Raw genomic sequence first — 20,228 nt, 5'->3', positions numbered from 1 at the left:
TAATTACCAAGTGTATTTGTTATTTCAAACTTTGATAACAGTTCTCCAAATAAACATGTCCCCAAGCAAATATAGTCTGTCCACCCATCCTTCAACCTTTCTTATCTCTGTATCTACCAGGAACACCTTTAACCAGACCTGGTAAGTTCAAACCTGGTCTCTCCATTACTCCAATCTATAAGCAACACCAGACGATTCCTCAAAATATGTCAACTTATTACTTCATACTACTTATAAAAGGCTTCTGATAGTTGTAGATGCCCTGTGGCTCCAGCACAAACTCATCTGTTGACTTTGAGACTCTATCCCCTGCTCTCAAACCACCCTAATAGCCTCACATATTCTTTTCTTTAATCCTCACTCTTCCCAGGGAAATCTTACTATTTTTCATATATGGCCTTTTTGTTTTCACCTTCTAACGTTTATTCATCATGTCCCTTATACCTGGAAGAACCTGCTCACCCAATACGTTAATACATATTTCTTTAGTACTTGGACTTGACTCAAAATACATCTATGATGAGCCCCAAATCACTTTTCTAGTCCACTTTATTCTTATGTGCTTAATTTGTTTCTAGTTATGTTAATGTTACATAAATCAAATTTTCAAAAAGCCAAAATACGCTGGTTCTGACATTGATCTTCATAGAAATTAGCTGGTTAATCAATAAGCTTTTATAGCATATAAGCTTGAGTAAACGGCACAAAAATCCATTGGACAGACAGTAGTAGTAGACACAAGTAGGCAGAGAGGAGGCAGAGAGAGAGGAAGGGAAGGAAGCAGGCTCCTCGACGAGCAGAGAGCTCGATGTAGGGCTCAATCCCGGGACCCTGGGATCATGACCTGAGCTGAAGGCAGAGGCTCTAATCCACTGAGCCACCCAGGCGCCCCAGGCACAGGAATCTATTAATACAAATTATAAGCTCCACAACTCTCATTCTAAATGCCTTTTCAAAATACTGATTTACCAAACACATTGGACATCAGCTAGTAAAGGCAGTTAATGTTTAGATTACCTTTAACCAAATTCCCTATTAACTTCGATTTAGATTTTAGCCATATTGTATACATAAGCAAACTTTCATCACCACTAAATTACAGTCCCCGCATAAACTCCATAATACTTTGTATTCAATGTGTAATGAATAAATATTGATTACTCCAAGCTAGTTAATATGCTAGTTAATAAATCAGAAAAAAAATCTATCTTTATTCTGGAAAAGAATAAAGAAAATTACAAATAAATTCTCCTCTGTTTGCCATTTGTGCTAATTCCAACTATGCTAGTAGTGGCAAAGTCACTGTCATTGAGAAGGGCAAGAAGAATGAAAAGGACTTGTGCCAGTTATTTCACTCCACATTTGGCAGGAAGAGGGTGTGGCACAATAATCTTTCTGAAATAGTACATGGAAAGTCTATGTAGGCACTGAACTCATTTCTGGTTTCACCAAAATTTTAAAGTAAATAATATAATAGAGGATAATATGTATCATTATTAATAGCATCATCTCACAGGATCTGAAATATCATTCTGGGTCTTGGGACAAATATGAACAAACATAAGAAAGCATTGCAGAAGGTCAAAATCAAGTCAAAACAAAGTGGGAAAATATTACAAATGGGGTACAGATAATTTTAGATTTCTTGTTTATTGCCCTACACTAATATGGACAACTTTATCATCAATGAGATATAGGAATTTAATAATACTGAAATGTGACAGGCTGTGGATAGAAATCAGAACCCTATATTCTGCCTTCAGCTCAGATCATGCATGATCCCAGGGTCCTGGGATCAAGTCCCACATCGGGTTTCTGCTCAGCAAGGAGTTGGCTTCTCTCTCTCTCTTTTGTGTGCTCCCCCCCCCGCCACAAATAAACAAACAAATAAATAAATAAATAAAAAGCTTTTAAAAAGGAACCCTGTATTCTACAAAATTAAAAGAATAAACAGGGACCACACACATACAATTTAATAAGAACTCAAAATTTCGGGGTGCCTGGGTGGCTCAGTGGGTTGATGCCTCTGCCTTCGGCTCGGGTTATGATCCCAGGGTCCTGGGATCAAGCCCCACATTGGGCTCTCTGCTCAGCGGGGAGCCTGCTTCCTCCTCTCTTTCTGCCTGCCTCTCTGCCTGCTTGTGATCTCTGTCTGTCAAATAAATAAATAAAATCTTTTAAAAAAATTTTAAAAAAAGAACTCAAAATTTCATAATGAAAAAATTAACAGGGTTCTATTTTTTTAAACCTTGAATTATTTGTGCAGGAAAAGGGCTTCCTACAGACCCATTAGCTCCACTAAAGATTCTGGCTACTTCTTATTCATGGTCAAACAATGAATTACTTGGTAACATTTTAAACAAAATAAAACATTTTCACGTGGTTGAGTCTCCTTCCAGTCATTCTGTTTAAAACAGGACAATTACAATAAAGAGTATCATAATGCCACTGCCAACTTGGACCAAAAATAAAACTAGTTTCCGGATTATAGGAAATAAAGTGAAAGGAGAGAGTATGAAAGGATTAAATTTAAACAGTTACCGAGAGGAAACAGACAAATTTAGGAAATGGTGGATCCTTGACTGGGCTACTGTCCTGGACTCTAAAAAAGTCAATGTCATTAAAGAAACAAAAGGGGAGAACTATTTTACTCTAAAAGAGATTGCAGGGGCACCTGGGTGGCTCAGCTGTTAAGTGTCTGCCTTAGGCTCAGGTCATGCTCCCAGGTCGGGCTTCCTGCTCAGTGGGAAACCTGCTCCCCACCACCACCAGCACCACTGCTTGTGTTCCCTTTTTTCCTGTCTCGCTCTCTGTGTCAAATAAATAAATATTTTAAAAAAACAAAAAACAAACAAATAAACAATCTGGGGTGCCTGGGTGGGTTAAAGCCTCTGCCTTCGGCTCAGGTCATGATCCCAGGGATCATGCTGCTGGGATCAAGACCGCAGCAGGCTCTCTGCTCAGTGGGGAGCCTGCTTTCCCCTCTCTCTGTCTCTGCCTGCCTCTCTGCCTACTTGTGATCTCTGTCTGTCAAATAAATAAATAAAATCTTTAAAAAAAAAATCTGCCTTCAGCTCAGGTCATGATCTGGGGGTCCTGGGATGGAGGCCTCTGTCGGGTTCCCTGCTTAGCTGGGAGTCTGCTTCTCCCTCTGCCCCCACCTACCCCACTTGTGCATGCTCTCACTCTCTCAAATAAATAAATAAAATCTTAAAAAAAATAAATAAAAGAGACTGCAGAGATGTCACCAAAGGTATTATGAACCCAGATGAGATTCTGGCTTCAAAAGCTACCAAAAAATTCTTGAGACAACTGGAGAAACTGAAATGTGGAATGGCTAGTTTTCTTAGGCATAATAATGGTATTGTGTTTATAAAGAAATAGTCTTTCTTTTTCTTAAGAGGCAGGCTAACATGTTCACCAGTTAAGTGACACATCACTACTTCATTTCAAATGGTACAGCAGAAAAGAAAAAATACAGATCTATATCTATAAGGAACATGAGTGTTCACTGTATTGTTCTTTCCATTTTTCTGCATATCTGTCACTTTCATAATTAAAAGTTGGGAAAAAGAAAGCTGGGAAATGGTGTTTGGGATGGAGGGAAGGGGGCAGGGAAAAAAGGAGAAACTTCATTTGGAATATATCCTAAATGGTGAAATACTAAATTTGAAAGACAGAATATAGTGGTAAAAGAGAAAACAAGTATTATAAGAAATAACAGAATGTAAGGATGTGAATTTCTGAAGAAAATGGTTCTCTCTCAAACAGAGGTAATACACCCAGTCATGAGGGCTCTAGGGAAACAAGTATAATTCCAAGAAAGAATGCTGGGACTGGACTCAAGTGTTTTAATCTACCATCTGAGTCATAGCTAAAACAATTCTATGGCAACAGAAGAGCTCACACTCAGACAAGCCAGCAGCCTGCCCGCAGGTCTGGCCCTCCTTGCTAGATGATAAAATCACTGCTCTGGTGAGGCTGAAAGGATCAACATGATTACTAATAGAAATGATAAAGTATGGCTGCCACATCACCTCATTTCCTTTGGTAAAAGACCAAAAGTATGCTTTTATAGCCCAAAGAGGTCTGCACTCTTCAGGTGCAGGAATATTTCCATTTAGAAGAAAAGTTCTTAATAGGATGAACCTGTTACTAAATCAGTTTATGTTACTGAAGATAAGCGTTTCTTCCATAAGGAAACTGATACTAGAGCTTGGAATCAGGGAGGGGAAATCCTACTCCTTCCCTTTGTTAAGTGTGTTCCAATAAATACGCTGCAAACTCCAGGGCACATTATAATCATCCAGAATGCTGATAAAATGCAGGTTCCTAAGCCCTGCGCCCTGTGACTGTGATTCTATTGCCAGAGGTGAGTGGGGGTGGGGAGAGAATGTGTACTTGTTCAAGGACCCCTGCGGGATTCTGAGGCAGGTACTCTGAAGTTCACTTATAGGTCTGGGCTGCAACACGTAGCCAAGTTTGAGATTAGATATGATGATACAGTGAGGAGTTACTAGACTAGGAATCAAAAAGTCTGGGACACAGCCTTGTCACTAACTTATTCCACTTTGGGCAAGTTCTTGTCTTTGTGCCTCAGCTTTCTCATGTGTTTAATGAGGATAATACTGCTGCCCCCAATTACTGTATCTTGCATACATGCTAATGTATACAAGAGTGACTTAGAGTAGGAAGAGCATAACAAATAAGCATTAGATCTTTGAGAAGGGAGCCTTTAATCTAATTCAGTGAACTTAGTATTACACATTATATTCCTGACGAGAGCCAATTACTGATTGCTCTCTTTGCTTTCCTTTGAGGCTTACTCTAATGCAAGTAGTGCCAGAGTAAAGTGCTCTTATTTATCACCTGACAATTTCTCCAACCCCGACCAAAGAGAAAGCACAGAGACAATGAGGATATCCTTTAAGTATTATGAAAATTACATCTAGAGGAGGTTCCACGCTCTTAGAATGTTTCTTACCAAGTCTATGAGTTTGGTGACAGGAACTTCTCGGATTGGTCTTTTCATTCGGCACAAAGCCTCTAAGGATGTACCAAAACAACTTGGGAGGTAATTTCCACTAATGGTCAAGAAGTAATCTTTGCCTCGATCCAGGTGCAGGACTAGAATATCTTCAATCTTATCTTCCCCTGAATTCAGGATGGTCACAGAGTCTTTGCTGACATACACATCAAGGGAAATGTCCACTGTCTCATCTGAAATTAAAGAAATGACACATGGTAACAGAAACTTCTGATGGAAGAGCAAAAGGGAGATGAGAACCAATAGAAGTAGTGTCCTCTAAAAAATCACCAAGTGATGGAGGAGACACTGGACACACAAAAGAGGTCTCCCCAGTATAATGACAGTGAAGGTAAGAGACATGTGGTTAGAAAACAAGAAGTTAAACAAAGGGAGGCATGGGAGTCATGGGGAGATGGTACATTGCAAGCAGAGACAATGGGAAAGGGACAACTCACTTGGCTCCAAGTAGCCCTCAAAAGGTTCAGCCCGAAGCCATGGCTTGCAGTACTGGCTGTCATTAAGTTTAGGGATGAAAGAAAAATGGCAGGGAACCTGTCCATTGTTGCTGATCTGGAACTTCTCCTTTTGTAGTTGCCGAAACTTCACATTCTCAAACACAAACTGGGGAATAACAGACAGACACAAACATGCATCACTAGTAGGGGGAGTATGTCAGTTGGATTATTCCATAGAGAATATGAATAAAGAATAAAGTAATTATTAACCAGGTGTGCAACTGCTGTATGCATTCACCAGCTGAGCCAGCTGGACATGATGCCCTCTCATTTCCTGTAGTATTCACACCAGCAGAGGAGGAATGACACAGCTCTTGCTCCTTCTCTAGGCTACTCTAATGGTTCCTGAGAATCTAAGAGGGTAACCCAACCTGGGGTCAGGACATCCATCCCATGACAAAGTAAGCCCTGGTTCCTGACATACGAATTTGCCAGCAACTCTGAAATATTAAATAAGAGCAGCTAACATCTGAGGGCGTACTTCATGCCAGGAGCCGTTTTAAGAGCTTCACACACATTAACTCGTGTAATCCTCACAACCACCCCTTCAACCAGAAAAGAAAACTGTGGCTCTCAGAGAGTTACACAAGTGCCTCTAAATGATAGTGCTTGAATCACTGGAGGCAGTTTGACTCTAACACACACGGTTTTCACCACTTTGCTGTGTTGCCTCCTCTACCAAACATGGCTTCCCCCAGACTAACCACAATGGGCAGTAGATAGGGAAGCCATGTATTTTTGCTCACCTCCCTCCTGCTGAGTTCTAAGGAAGGAAGGAAGTCATTTTCCATCCTGTCCATAATCCGTACAATATCTTCAAACACTTTCCGATACCTCCGTTCATCCACAACCTTCACCTGAAAGAAAACAAACCCTCTTTTCAGTCTTACATGCTCCTAGCTCATCTTCCCTTGAGATTACCTAATAATTTAAAATGGGTTGTTACAGCAATCATTTAAAATAAACTGTGGTGCAAACAACATTCTCAAACACTTTCTGAAATATCGCTCCATCCACAACTTTTACCTCAAAGAAAACAGATCTTATTTTAGTCTTGTGTGCTCTCAGCTTGAATCTCTATGAGTCTTTTTTTAAAATGTCACTAAAACAAATATAAATTAAAGTAAGCATTATAGCATACCCACTTTACGGTAAAGGTATGGTTAATTGGTTAACTTCCTGGGAAAGTCAAACCTCTGTACTAAAAAGCTTGGCAGTAATGTTTGGGAAGAACATTTTCTTGCTCCACTGTTACTTGGTGGTGGGGGAAATGTGACAATTGTGGTAGAAATTATTTCTTGCATTGCACAAAATAAGTGTCAAAACATACCTAAGTACTGTTTCTAATAATGATCACAAAGCATTAAAACAGCAGAAAAAATGATTAAACCATTTAATTATATTAGCTGCTATGCACAATGCCAAGAATCATAACGTCAACACACAGATTATATAATGACAAAGGCATGTTAGTAAATAGATCCTGTGGCCATTTTAGAAAATAGCCAATACAAAATGCCCTAGATTAGAGTAAAAGCATGACAATGGACAAACAAATCATTTCAACTAATAGATCAAAAAACATCACCCACAGCACATTCAGGCTTCCTGATATAGTTGTGTTTTTTTCCACTATTAAAACTTCATACAAATCAATGCCAAAAATGAACATAATTAACATAGCATTTTAACTTATTGAAGTCCAGTTTCTTTTTAGAATAGGAAACTTCACAAATTCAACATCAAAAAGAAGAAAGGACTGATGCATGTAGAAGAAGTTATAAATCAAATGTGGAAAATAAGAGCATCAAAGCTGAGCCAAATATCTCAAAGACTGGGAAGGTTTTATGTATCTAAACCATAACACTTAGAAAACTGAGGAGCAGGCAATCACTACTGTCACCAGAGTCCACACTACAGTGTTAGGTTAGGAGAAATTTTTTACTTTTAAAATATTTTTATAAAATTTTGCAGCTTGTTTTTTATGAGGTATTTTACATGTCTCATCTTTTCACAATAATCTGCAAAGCTACCCAAGCAAGTATTATTCTTCTGATCTCAGTTGAATAGATAGAGATACAAAAAGATCAACTAAGTTGCTCCCTGCCACAGTTAATACCAGAAGTTGTATAGGGACCTCTACTGCCAAGACCCTTTCCAAAATACCAGCTACGCAACAGGATTAATTCAGGTAGGTCTTAAAAATACAGATGCCTTGGCCTACTTCAGTTTTTAAAAGCTCTCTATGCAATTTCTATGTCCACCAAAGTCAGAACTAACGCAACAGATCCCATTACCAAGTACCAGGGTGAAAACCCAATCTCAGCCTAATCTCAGCCAGCCCACAGCAAGTCTTCTAAAGTTAACTGGCCATTGAGCACTTTGTTCCTTTGTTAACAGTCACTGATGACAGTGGTGGTAAAAATATAATGTGTTTTGGGGCGCCTGGGTGGCTCAGTGGGTTAAAGCTTCTGCCTTCAGCTTGGGTCATGATCCCAGGGTCCTGGGATCGAGCCCCGCATCGGCTTCTCTGCTCAGTGGGGAGCCTGCTTCCTCCTCTCTCTCTCTCCCTGCCTCTCTGCCTACTTTAGATCTCTGTCTGTCAAATAAATAAATATATATATATATATATATATATATATATATATATATATATATAATGTGTTTTTTAAAGCCTCTAATCATAGCATCCCCAAGAAACCAAAATATGGGGTGGTTACTAAATAAAATTTAAAATCTTTCCTCAGTGGGTTATCATGATCATAACCCTTAATGGCACATCAAGGATAATGAAGGGGAAGAAAACATAGAATGTAATCACCACCTGATACACCCACTTTAGAAAAGGAAATTACCAACAAAATTAGGAATTAAGAATGAGCGAGATGATCAATGAGCGAGATCTTTCTGTAGTGACATGGGTAGCTCTCTAAGACATACTACTGAATTTTTTTTAAAAAGCAAGTTGCAGACTAACACATACAGTATGAGACCATCTATAATATTTGCACCAACACATAGAAAAATACTCTATTGTGTATGGGTCAACAGAAAAACATATGCAAAAGTCTAGAACTATGCTGTTCAAGATAATAGCCAAAAGCCACATTCAGACATTTAAATATACATTACTTCAAATTAAATAAAACAGAAAATTCAGCTCTCTCAATCATACTAGCCATGCTTCAAGTGATCCAGAGCCACCTAAAGTTAACAGTACTGAACTGGACAGTATAGATCTATAACATTTCCATCATCACAGAAACACCTACAGTACTGTGGTCTATAAAGATATAAATTCATAATGGCAGTTGGCCTGGCGGGGAAGTGGGGCTTTTGGGCAAAGGTGGGAGTGCAGGATAGAACAGGGGCTGAAGAACTCCAGACTTATCTGTAAATTTTGCTTATATATTTTTTTATTTTAAAGAAAAAGCACCTTTGAATTCCTGTGCAATTTAAGTAGTATTAAAAACTAGAAAGGTAGACCTTTATTAAAGATACACAAAAATACGCAAGAAGCATGGAAAATTTTTAAATATCCTGCTGGGAGCTCTGGATTAATATGTGTAGACTATTACAAATATTCCAAAGTTCTTAAAAGAAATACAAACAAAAAAGCCAAGCATAGCTGATTAAACCAAAAAGGTTAGTGTCTGGGGAAAGACATCCTTTTAAAAATGGATCAAGAGAGGGAGGGCAACTGGGTGTCTCAGTAGTTAAGCGTCTGCCTTCTTGGCTCAGGTCATGATCCCAGGGTCCTGGGATCAAGGCTCACATAGGGCTCCCTGCTCACAGGGAGCCTGCTTTTTTCTCTCTCTCCCTCTCCTATTCCCTCTCTTGTTGTCTCTCTGTGTCAAATAAATAAATAAATAATATCTTTAAAAATGGTTTAAGAGAATTAAAATGAAGAAAACAGGGCAGACCACAAGTATAAACAAGAAATTAGGTGGGGTAAAAGTAGTTATCTAAAGGTTTATCTAGTTAGTAAGTTCTTTGAACTATAGAGGCATTATGGGGTTAGTGGAAAGAACACCTATAGGCTTGGGAGTTAAACAGACAAGATTTGAATCTTAGCTCTCCTTCTAGTTGAATGCATGTAAAGAAGTTATTTAATCTCATCAGTTCTCCATTTGCTCATCTGTTAAATGAGAAATATTTAACTGAAAGTACTGTTGTGAGGAGTAAATGAGATGTGTATAAAATTTTCATTATAGTCCCTGGCACATACTAGCTACTATTTGAGAAATATTATTATTTTAAAATTTCAAAATGGACAAAACTCAAGTCACAACTGCCTCGATAAAATTTAGATTCTTTTCTGAGACTAAGAACTAATTCTATAAATAAAGGAAATACCCCAAAGTCATTACCCTTTAAGACAGGAGTAGGACAAGACATGTTGGTGATAATCTGAAAAGCCAAAAGAATCAAATATACATCTATTATGTTCTTCACATGTCTTTACCTCATCAATCCTCATAAGTAAGTACCATTGTTATCTCCATTTTATAGAGGAGGAAACTGAGGCACAGGGCTGTTACATATGTTTTCCAGGGTTACAGAGTTAGGAAGTCGTTGAACTGGGATGCAAATCTAAGCAGTCCATCTCTAAAGTCCACCCTATCAAGCACTGCACTTTATAGATTCTGACAGATTACAGGACTGGAGGTCTGGAAAATCTACAAGAAATAATCTAAATGTACTAGCTGTAATAAATCAGTAAGATCCCAAGACATAACCTACATACCATTAACATGCAGCTAAAATATACAAGTGAAGACAAAAACTACTCACATCAGAGACAAAAAAATTAAATGACTGGCCATCAAGCCAGCCCAGGATGCAACAGTTAAAGAAAAATTTTAAAACTTGTGCTCCTGGGGGCGCCTGGGTGGTACAGTTGGTTAAGTGTCTGACTCTTGGTTCCTGCTCAGGTCATGATCTTGGGATCCTGGGATAGAGCCCCATACCGGACTCCACACACTTGGCATGGGATCTGCTTGGGATTCTCTCTCTCTCTCTGCCCCTCCTGCTCAGGCTCTCTTTTTCTCTAAGATAAACAAATAACTCTTTTAAAAAATTTAAAACTTGTGCTCCTGGACAGCAAATTTCACTAATAGTATGGCTGGCAACATGCCTTTTAAGGTAAGATACAGAAGTGTTTGTATGCCACCCAGTCAAACGCCTTTGCTCTTGCTGTCCCCACCCCTTCACCTGGAACCTCTCTCCCAGGGCTTCCCTTCTTATTTATCTGATGAGAGGCTACTCATCCTTTAAAACGTAGCTTCCAGTTCTTCCTTATGTATAACAACTTTAGTAGGAGTCTAAGGTTACCACCCAGCCATTATGCAGCATAAGAAACATCTGTGTCACTAAAAGGCCTAGCACATTAAGAAGCATATGGACAGCATTTAGGAGGATTGAGGGCACTAATTTCTCAATGTTGCAAACGATTATCTGGTTATGGTAACATTTAGGGCTCACTGAACTACTGAACTCTTTTGAGTCTAAACGATGTTTTAAGAATACCTAACACACACACACACACACACACAAATAAACGAACAAACAAGTTTTTACCCCAATATGGAAGAGGGCGCTAACAGGCTTGTGGTCACTGGTTTTTAGTTCCATATGACTCCGGTAATGAAGCTGATTAACATTTGTTCCTCTCCAAAGAATCCGGTCACACCAGGCTGGAACCCGACATTTCCCACTGCAAATAAAGAAAGACATTTAAAGGGATCATACCACACTGGTTCAGACCTGGGTTAGGTCCTTTTTTATATGCTTCTCTTTCTTAATGATCCCAACTATAATATTCCCTATATAATATTCCCTATATTCAAGCTCTATAAAGGGTCTGTGTCTGCTTGTTTGCCACTGAATTCCCAACCTCTAGCACATTATCTTGTGCAAAGTAGGTGTTCAATGAATAGTTGTTTAATGAATGAATAAACAGTGCTCCCAAAATTCACATTACAACTTCAACAACACTGTCCCAGGGGAAAATATAATAGCCTCTTCTTAAAATATCCTCAGAAGGTCAGGACTATATTCAGCACTTTGCTCGATGAACTGCAATGACATTTCATAGAGACAGACAACTAATAAAAATCTAAAAATCCAATCCTATATTCCAAGACTGGGCTTAATTTCTGGAGATAAATAATAGTAGAGATTTCTCCTTTAAACCTAGACTTTCATGAAAGTCTAGCTTCTTCAGATAGAGATGAACTAACCAAGCATGCAAGTCTGAACATATAACAGCCCATAGATTACTAAGGTTAGCGACAAAACCTATTCATCATTATATTAAAATAAGCAACACCTTGTACACCTGATCCAGAAGTGACACAAATAAGTTCTTATCAGTAGCTCTTCAACTGACTCTCAAATCAGGTGAGTGGGAGAAACAAGGTAAAGTGCATAAGCTCTGCCAGTGTCACTTTTCACTTGCTGACCAGCTCCCTCAGGGCACAAGGATACAGACTCCTCTCCACCATACCCTACTGCTCTGAGTCTACAGAAGCTGAATATGCCCAGGGATTTTCTCTTTCAAGCTTCTGGGCTCAGCCAGATAGGAAATGAAGAGATAGCAGGTAGAAGACAGTTACCAGGAACATACTGACAGGGGCGCTTTACTGGGGGGAATTAGGAAATCAAAGCTCCCTTCTCCCACCAGACAGTGGTTCTTAGCTTTCTCTGGCAGTTGCAGAGGTTGGGCCCAGGCATCAGTATTTTTAAAAGTCCCCCCGAGAGATTCTGATGGATAGTCAGGGCTGAGAACCACTGTGCTGGAAGAACCTATCATGGTTCACTTTCTGGTGTTCTGAGCTGAGGAGCTGAGAAACAATTTGGAAAAAAAAAACATTCAGAACAGGATAATCTGTAAGGAAATAAGGGTGAAATCAGGAAGGTAAAAATCTAAGTCTGTTTAGATGACAGAAATAAGGCACTGCAAGCAGCCCATAAAACTTGAACAGCTCTGACACAGAAGAAGTAATACTTTCTTCAGATAAGCTCACCTTTAAGTTCACATGAATTAAAAACTCTTCTGTAATAGCACTGAGCCATTAAGTTTTTATATCTGCTTCTGGCATAACAGAAAAAATTCCTAGCCCTTCACCAACGTAGTCAGACAGAAATAAAAGCAAGCCTGAAGCCACTCTGGGAGGAGGGTCTTGTTACTTTACCTGGAATCCCAACGGTCTGTTTTAGAGTCATACTTATAAGTGGGAATAAACTTGATTTCACCTTCGGTGAAGTCAGCAAAAGCTTTTTTCTGTGTGCGCTGAATATTTAGCTAGAGATGGAAAGAAGCATCACATAAGCAGGGTAACACCATCTTAATAAAAGTGATAATCAGGTTGATCATCCATTTCTGACTAGTTCCATAGCCTTTCCAACTATCAGATATATAAATGAAATTTCTGTACCTTGTGAATTAAAATCTTGCCATTCCCATAGCATCTAAACTCACCCACAGATAGGATGCTCATTATGAACACATTGCTAATTTTTTATTGCTAACAGTCATCAGGTAGAATGGAAAAATGAAATATGAATAATCTAAAGTTCTCCCAAATGGGACAGGAACCATCTAGCAAAATTTTAACTTAAAAACACACATCCACACAAATGTGTGGATAACTCCAAAAGCCAAATTCAGTGAATTTGGACACATACACACAAACGAATGGATACTCCAAAAGCCAAAATTCAGTGAATCGTTATGGATCATTCTGAAAGTTATCCTCACTCAAATACTTTTCCAGAATTACATAAGATTCAGAATTTATTCCAACTGTACCCCCTTTGGAAGCATGACAGAGGAAGAAATGCAAAAAAATCCACCAGCCAACCTCAATATGAAGAAAGAAACAGCCAAAAAAGGCTCACTATAAAAAAACCATTCAACTACAGAACTCCTAAATTTTTACTATGTCTGAAGGTCAAAAAGGCTTACATAAGGATTTAAAGACATTAAAATCAAATTGAAACATTCTCTTCCTCCATGAGAAGCATTCACTTTTAGCAACCAGTATCCAGAAGCTGAAGTAAAAATTCAAGTCATGTGCCAGGTTCCAAGGCAAATTTACAGAAAACCAGGTTCCTGAATATCCAGTTTTATATAAATGTTACTGAATCAATGCTTTTCCTACAGGTTTTAACACTGATAAGCCAGATAGCCCCAACTTCTCAATCAGTTCCTATTAGACCACGGTCTGTGTTATTTATCCCAAACTTCTCTTCCGTTCTTCCCAATCTCCTCACAGGGCCTCCCTCTTTTACCTCCACACTGCTGCTAAGCCTGCCAAGAAATCACACAGCAACTTTCCCTGTTCCATCTGTCAAACCACATCAGCATAGCTGAAGGCCCACTTCCTCCAGGAAGTACTCTCCAATTAACCCCACCCATTCTCCAACTTATTTATATAAATCTCTGAAATCTCTTCTTGATAAAGACAATGAACAAATGTTGTATTTACTTTTTATCTCTCCTGTTCCTATCCAAGCACTTCATAAAAGCACTACAAACCTTGTGTGTATTACTAGTCATATGTTTTCTCAGGACAATGAGACCTTTCCATCTATTCCTAGAGTAAGACACACCTGCCACCCACATATCTCATAAAACTAACAATACTGTCTGCCATTTAGGAAAGTGCCTATAACATGAAAATTTACTTACCTGGTCAAATTTCAAGAGTCTCTGAAGGTCATTCTTGTTAATAAGACTCTTCACTTCATTGGCATCAGGCATACAAAGTCTATAGTTCAAATCTCCCAACCAGATGACAACACTGAAGATCAAGAAATACATAAATAGGAGTAGCAATAATTAGCATAAAAAGAGAAAATGGAGAGAAAAAAAACTAGATAGATTATTGATAAGGATTCACTTATCACTACCTGAGACAAAGGGTTTAAGCTACAACTTATCCTTCAAAGGGAAGTACTACCAACACCTGAGAAGGCCCAGGGATTACCAAATAGGTGGGAAGATAGGTATTCCATACATGAAGAACAAAGATAGGGAAATACAGTGTCATGTGTGGGATTCAGAAGCCAAGGAGTTAACTGCCTAAAAGAAGCATGTAGTTTATTTGCTGGACTAGTGCCAAAATTTTGTCTGGCTGCCTGCCAGGTCTCCAGGGGAAAAGAATCTGAACATTTTCTGCCTCTCTGAGCCCTGACATTCTGCAGGCTCTCCACTAAGGTCTGCATGGTCTGAATGACAGCTCTCCCAGTCAGGACCCTAGCAAAAGTAGGTCCACAGCTCCCCACTATAGCCAACCTGCCTATCCCTGTCCCAGATCCACAGTCCAAGTCGCAGACAGGAGGAAGACTGGCTTGCCACAGGATTCTTAAGCTCCCAATCACAGCAACAGGCCCTTACATGTGCTGAGAGCCCCCATGGGGAGACCCTGAAATTACTACACTAAAAGGGGTTCTCCTTGTGAGCTATCCCAAGTCCTGAATCGGGTCTCTTTGGCAATCTTAAATGCAACACGAAATTTCTGGAATTCTGAGGAAACAAATTTAAGGAATTTCAGGGCAACTGTTTATTAATGTCAAGGCCTTGACTTTTTACTGCCATGATACAGAATTGTATATGATCCTAATTGTTAAGATAATACAGAAACAGGCTAATATCACTACCCTTCCCTATTCTTTCCTCAATTACCCCACTCTGTTGATGCTAATATCCTAAATTATCTTTTGTTTTCCTACTAATTCCCATCTCAAACCACTCTCAGAATTTCAATTACCATTGTTAATTTCTTGACAATTATTCATTTCCTACCACCCAATCCATCCCTCAACTGATTTCTGCTTCTATCCTTGTCCTATTCTCCATGAACCTTTCTCCCATATTATCATACTGATCCACTGTTGTCTAAATCTCCATTGCCCCTATTCTTGATGATTCACAGCCACTAATAAGAATATACATATACATATACATAGTATATACAAAATATATACATTAATATGGGTAATGTAATACACAGACACACACACACATACACACTGACTTGGAAAGAGAGCCACAATAATAGAATGATATAGTCCTACATAATAAGTGTGCATGTGTTTGTATGCATATAGAGAAAGCTCTAGAATAGCACTATTCACAGGAAATAAAATGCATGTCACAGAAGTAATTTTAAATTTTTTAGGAGCTGCATTTAAAAAGTAAAAGAAACAAGTAAAAATAACTTTAACAATAAATTTACTTTAAGTCAATATATCCAGATTATCATTTCAACATGTAAGCAATATTGAAAAACTGAGGTATTTTACATTTTTCCCACTAAGTCTCTGAAATCCATGTACAGTATACAGTTTATGTTTACAGCACATCTCAATTTGATCTAACTACTTTCAATTGTCCAATAGCCACTTATGGCTGGCTGTCACAATGGACAGCATAGTTCCAGGATACGTAGCGTAATGTTAATATAAGTTTCCTCTGAGAGACTGGCTGGGAGAGCAGAGTGATTTCTACTTTTAATTTTCTTTTATTATATTTACAATGGACATTTCTATTTTATAATAAAAAAACAATAAAAACTGACTCCAGTTGACAGACACCTCCAGCATTACTCTTATATGGCCACTAACAGAACCAATCTTACCTCTGATAGTAAATCCGATTTCTCTGCCTCAATGAATCTGCTATTCCTCAAAAACCCTATCTTCTTTGTGACCCCAATCCCTAAATGGTAATCCTTCACTCTTCACAGTTTCCTATCCATTTATTAAATTCTCTTCTCAGCCCCACTATTCAAAGGCAAAGGAGACTGAACCACTCACTCATGTTTCATGATGTTCAGCTGTGGAAGGGTCTGATTTGGGACCACAAAACTCATACGTGCACAGATGTCCTTATAATCTTGATTCCTTCTCTCAAAGTCCTCCACGTGGGCAGCCAGGTGGGAGTTGACAATGCAAAAGGTAGTGTTGTGAAATACAAATCTCACAGCTACCCCACCTTTGTTTCCCTGTTAGCAAGAGTAATTATTCAGTTAGTACAAAGACACAACTAGCAGTTAAACATTAAATGGACATTAATAATAATCAAGCTCATTTCCAAAGTAACTTGCCATTTTCCCCATGATTCCAGTTCCAACTGTTTCTGTAGCAACATCACGGATATATCGCCACTGGTCCTTTCTGGCAAATATGAGGAGCATCATCCCAACAAGGCGGACTAGTTGAACCTATGAGTTCCACGGAGTTAGAAAAGGTTCATGTTAATACCACTCTGCCCAACAACTGATTTTCCACCAGGAAGATATTAATGATGCTCAAATATGAATCCAAATCCTCTAATTTCCCAGTGAACCCCATAAAAAGGAAACAAAATTTCTCTGGGCAAGCTCTTATCTGACTTTGACCAGCAGGAGTTAAAAGTCTTTGGGGACATCAAGTACACTCAGCTCTAGGATTCATTATTTTAAACTCTTATAAACCTACCAGGAGTTGATAGCATTAAAAAAAATCAAATAAAAAACCCCATCCCAGCTTGTTCCTTTTGCTTCTCCTTCTTAGTTTCTCATTTCCAATTTCTTAAAATATTAAAATTTATAAAAGAGCAATCTTTTTTTAATTTTTTTTATTTTTTAAAGATTTTATTTATTTATTTGACAGAGATCACAAGCAGGCAGAGAGGCAGGCAGAGAAAGAGGAGGAAGCAGGCTCCCCACTGAGCAGAGAGCCCGATGTGGGGCTCCATCCCAGGACCCTGGGATCATGACCTGAGAAGAAGGCAGAGGCTTTAACCCACTGAGCCACCCAGGTGCCCAAGAGCAATCTTTTTTATTCTGATTATTTTTAGTCTGAGAACTAGAGCTAGAAATATGTCTGAAATATGTGTTAAATCAGTGACCTATATGAGAGGAGTTAACACCTTCAGCATTTTTACTACCTATATCAACTGTCAGAAGAAGTAAATAAAAAATATTCAAATGACTGCTTTTAAAGGGTTTGTATGGTAGCCATATAATTAAAATAACTCTTCTGGTAGCCTCTACCACTTGCTTTCTAAAGACCAACAAATTGGCCCACCTTGCTAAAGTCAACTCTACTTTTGATTTATAACAAATTTTAGAACTCATTTAAATTCTACAACACTTCTTGCTGATTCCACAGCATACCCTATGCACCCACATGCTTCAAACTACTTCTCTATCGAGCATCCAGTTCTGACCATGTCAGCGAACAATTCTGATCTTAAACTCTTACTGTTACCTTACAAGTAATTATTTTAAGCTAATTATCATTCTGAGAATAAAATTCTTCTTTTCTCTTAAAACTCCCTAAACAATGAAAACATAGCATCAGAAAGCTCAGGAAAATTATTTTCTAGAAAAATAGGTGTAAAGAATTAGTCTACCCCATTGCAGTATTACACTCAGGGAAAAAGTCAATTAAACCATTCTTTTGGAACAAATTATAGATAACAGAATAAGTTATAGGGAGTTCTATTCAGTTGTATATTAAAAAAGAAAATGACATGCAGCTTACTTTTTTATACTTGGCTTTGGAATGCAAACCTCTCTCCACAGCCATGGACCACTCTTGTTCTTTCACAGATTCAAAGTAGAAAAAGGCTTCTGTGCTCAAGTCCAGCTCTTGGAATCTGAAAAAAACAAGAAGACATGAGATCTATACATCTCCCATAATTCTCTCTGTCTTCCTCCTTTCCCATTTTCTGAGATATTAGGTGAAAAGGGAATGGGGAAAGAGACAAATTTTTATAGAACTGCTCTATTGACCCAGGTGATCAGTAAGGACAAGCAGCTTTCTTTTTCAAAAGATCCTCTATAAGTATATGCACTGGCTATGCAAAATAAATCTTAAAAAGGGGGCGGGGGCACCTAGGTGGTTCAATTGGTTGAGCAGCTGACTTTTGATTTCAGCTCAGTTCATGATCTCAGGGTCCTGGGACCCCTGCTCAGTGGCTAGGCTGCTCAAAGATGCTCCCTCTCCCTGCCCCTCCCCAGGTTTATGCACTCTCTCTCCCATAATAAATTTTTTTTTAAAAAGTATATGCGGGGAGGTCGTGGGGTGAAGGGAGGAAAAAATGAAACAAGAGGGGACCGGGGAGAGAGACAAACCATAAGAGACTCTTAATCTCAGGAAACAAACTGAGAGTGGTGCCTGGGTGGCTCAGTGGGTTAAGCCTCTGCCTTCAGCTCAGGTCATGATCTCAGGGTCCTGGAACTGAGCCTCACATTGGCAGCCTGCTCTCTCCTAGGCAGGGAGCCTGCCTCCCCCCCAGCCTTCTCTGCCGGCCTCTGCCTACTTGTCATCTCTGCCTGTCAAATAAATAAATAAAATCTTTTTTTTAAAAAAAAGGAAACAGGGGCGCCTGGGTGGCTCAGTGGTTAAGCCGCTGCCTTCGGCTCAGGTCATGATCTCGGGGTCCTGGGATCGAGCCCCGCATCGGGCTCTCTGCTCAGCAGGGAGCCTGCTTCCTCCTCTCTCTCTGCCTGCCTCTCTGCCTACTTGTGATCTCTGTCTGTCAAATAAATAAATAAAAATTTTTAAAAAAAAATAAAAATAAAAAAAGGAAACAAACTGAGGGTTGCTGGTAGGGGGTGGGAGGAATAGGGTGGCTGGGTTATGGATATCAGGGAGGGTATGTGCTATGGTGAATGCTGTGAATTGTGTAAGACTGATGATTCACAGACCTGTACTCCTGAAACAAATAATACATTATATGTTAATAAAAACTTAAAAAATAAATTTAAAAAATATGCATAAGAATCTTGCCAAAGATCAATGTCAAAAAACTAATCTTTACTTTTGTAAATCTGACATTGTCTTCCATAGAAAAATTAAAATAGTATTGTCTCCAAAAAATATACGCAAAGACTATGTAAAACATAAACAAAAAACAAAAAACCTCCACAAGGGACAACAATGGAGCTTTGTTTATATATTCTAGGAATAATCACTGTTGGACTTGACCTCAAGTCTGTTTCTATTAAGAAAGCAGTTTTCTTTGCATTTTGAGAGGACTAGATGTTTCCCTTCACCATTTCAGGTATCATTCCTTTCTTATCTCATAAATTTGACCCACAAGTTAATTCTCACATATAGTCTAAGGTGAGTTTTTACCAAACAGTTAAAAAAGCAAAAGGAGGACAAAATGTCACGGAAACTAATATCAAAGATATAGCCAAAATGAAATTCCAGATGTGTTCTTTACCCAATACAGTAGATATCAGGAGGATTTGAATCACAGTTCAGCCAAGGTTCCAACTCACTATCTGGAGACTGGCCATTCACGTTCCACGTTCCAACAAAAAATCTAATACACAACACCAAAAAATTATTTGAAAATGAGGGTTAAGTATGAACCATTGAAGTTCTCTCATCATTTTCATACAAGGGTATGTTCACAATAAACCAACATAATTTCTCAAAATGTTCTGCTATACATATAAGAAATGCTCTCACATGTAGAACACAAAGGCAGTGGGCTCAATTCTCTGAAGTTTACATTAGGTAGGTGAACCCACAGAAAGGAACCAGGTCTCTATTTTAAAAATGCAAAGTTAATTGCTCTACCACATTTCCTGTCAATTAAACTCCACCCAAACTTATACTTGGAGAGCTTGTGGATGGGAAAAAGGTATCTTCAGGCTGTAAATACATCTAATATG

General features: G+C 38.7%; 1 protein-coding gene across 4 annotated transcripts in view; it reads right to left on the bottom strand.

The window, feature by feature from the left end:
- OCRL (OCRL inositol polyphosphate-5-phosphatase) overlaps nucleotides 1-20,228 on the bottom strand; it is a 62,878-nt gene that overhangs the window by 12,700 nt on the left and 29,950 nt on the right. For all 4 annotated transcript variants that reach the window (XM_059157457.1, XM_059157454.1, XM_059157455.1 and 1 more), the window contains 10 exons: nucleotides 19,772-19,873; nucleotides 18,082-18,196; nucleotides 16,659-16,775; nucleotides 16,369-16,556; nucleotides 14,240-14,351; nucleotides 12,741-12,850; nucleotides 11,125-11,260; nucleotides 6,291-6,401; nucleotides 5,485-5,650; nucleotides 4,985-5,220 (listed from right to left, as the gene is read on the bottom strand). In XM_059157457.1, the coding sequence (XP_059013440.1) occupies nucleotides 4,985-5,220; nucleotides 5,485-5,650; nucleotides 6,291-6,401; nucleotides 11,125-11,260; nucleotides 12,741-12,850; nucleotides 14,240-14,351; nucleotides 16,369-16,556; nucleotides 16,659-16,775; nucleotides 18,082-18,196; nucleotides 19,772-19,873 (1,393 nt within the window). The remainder of the gene's footprint in view (nucleotides 1-4,984; nucleotides 5,221-5,484; nucleotides 5,651-6,290; nucleotides 6,402-11,124; nucleotides 11,261-12,740; nucleotides 12,851-14,239; nucleotides 14,352-16,368; nucleotides 16,557-16,658; nucleotides 16,776-18,081; nucleotides 18,197-19,771; nucleotides 19,874-20,228) is intronic.

The sequence above is a fragment of the Mustela lutreola genome, chromosome X, assembly GCF_030435805.1.
Source record: "Mustela lutreola isolate mMusLut2 chromosome X, mMusLut2.pri, whole genome shotgun sequence".
Lineage (NCBI taxonomy): Eukaryota > Metazoa > Chordata > Mammalia > Carnivora > Mustelidae > Mustela > Mustela lutreola.
The sequence above is the reverse complement of the archived record's forward strand: the minus strand, read 5'-3'. Positions and strand labels throughout refer to the sequence as shown.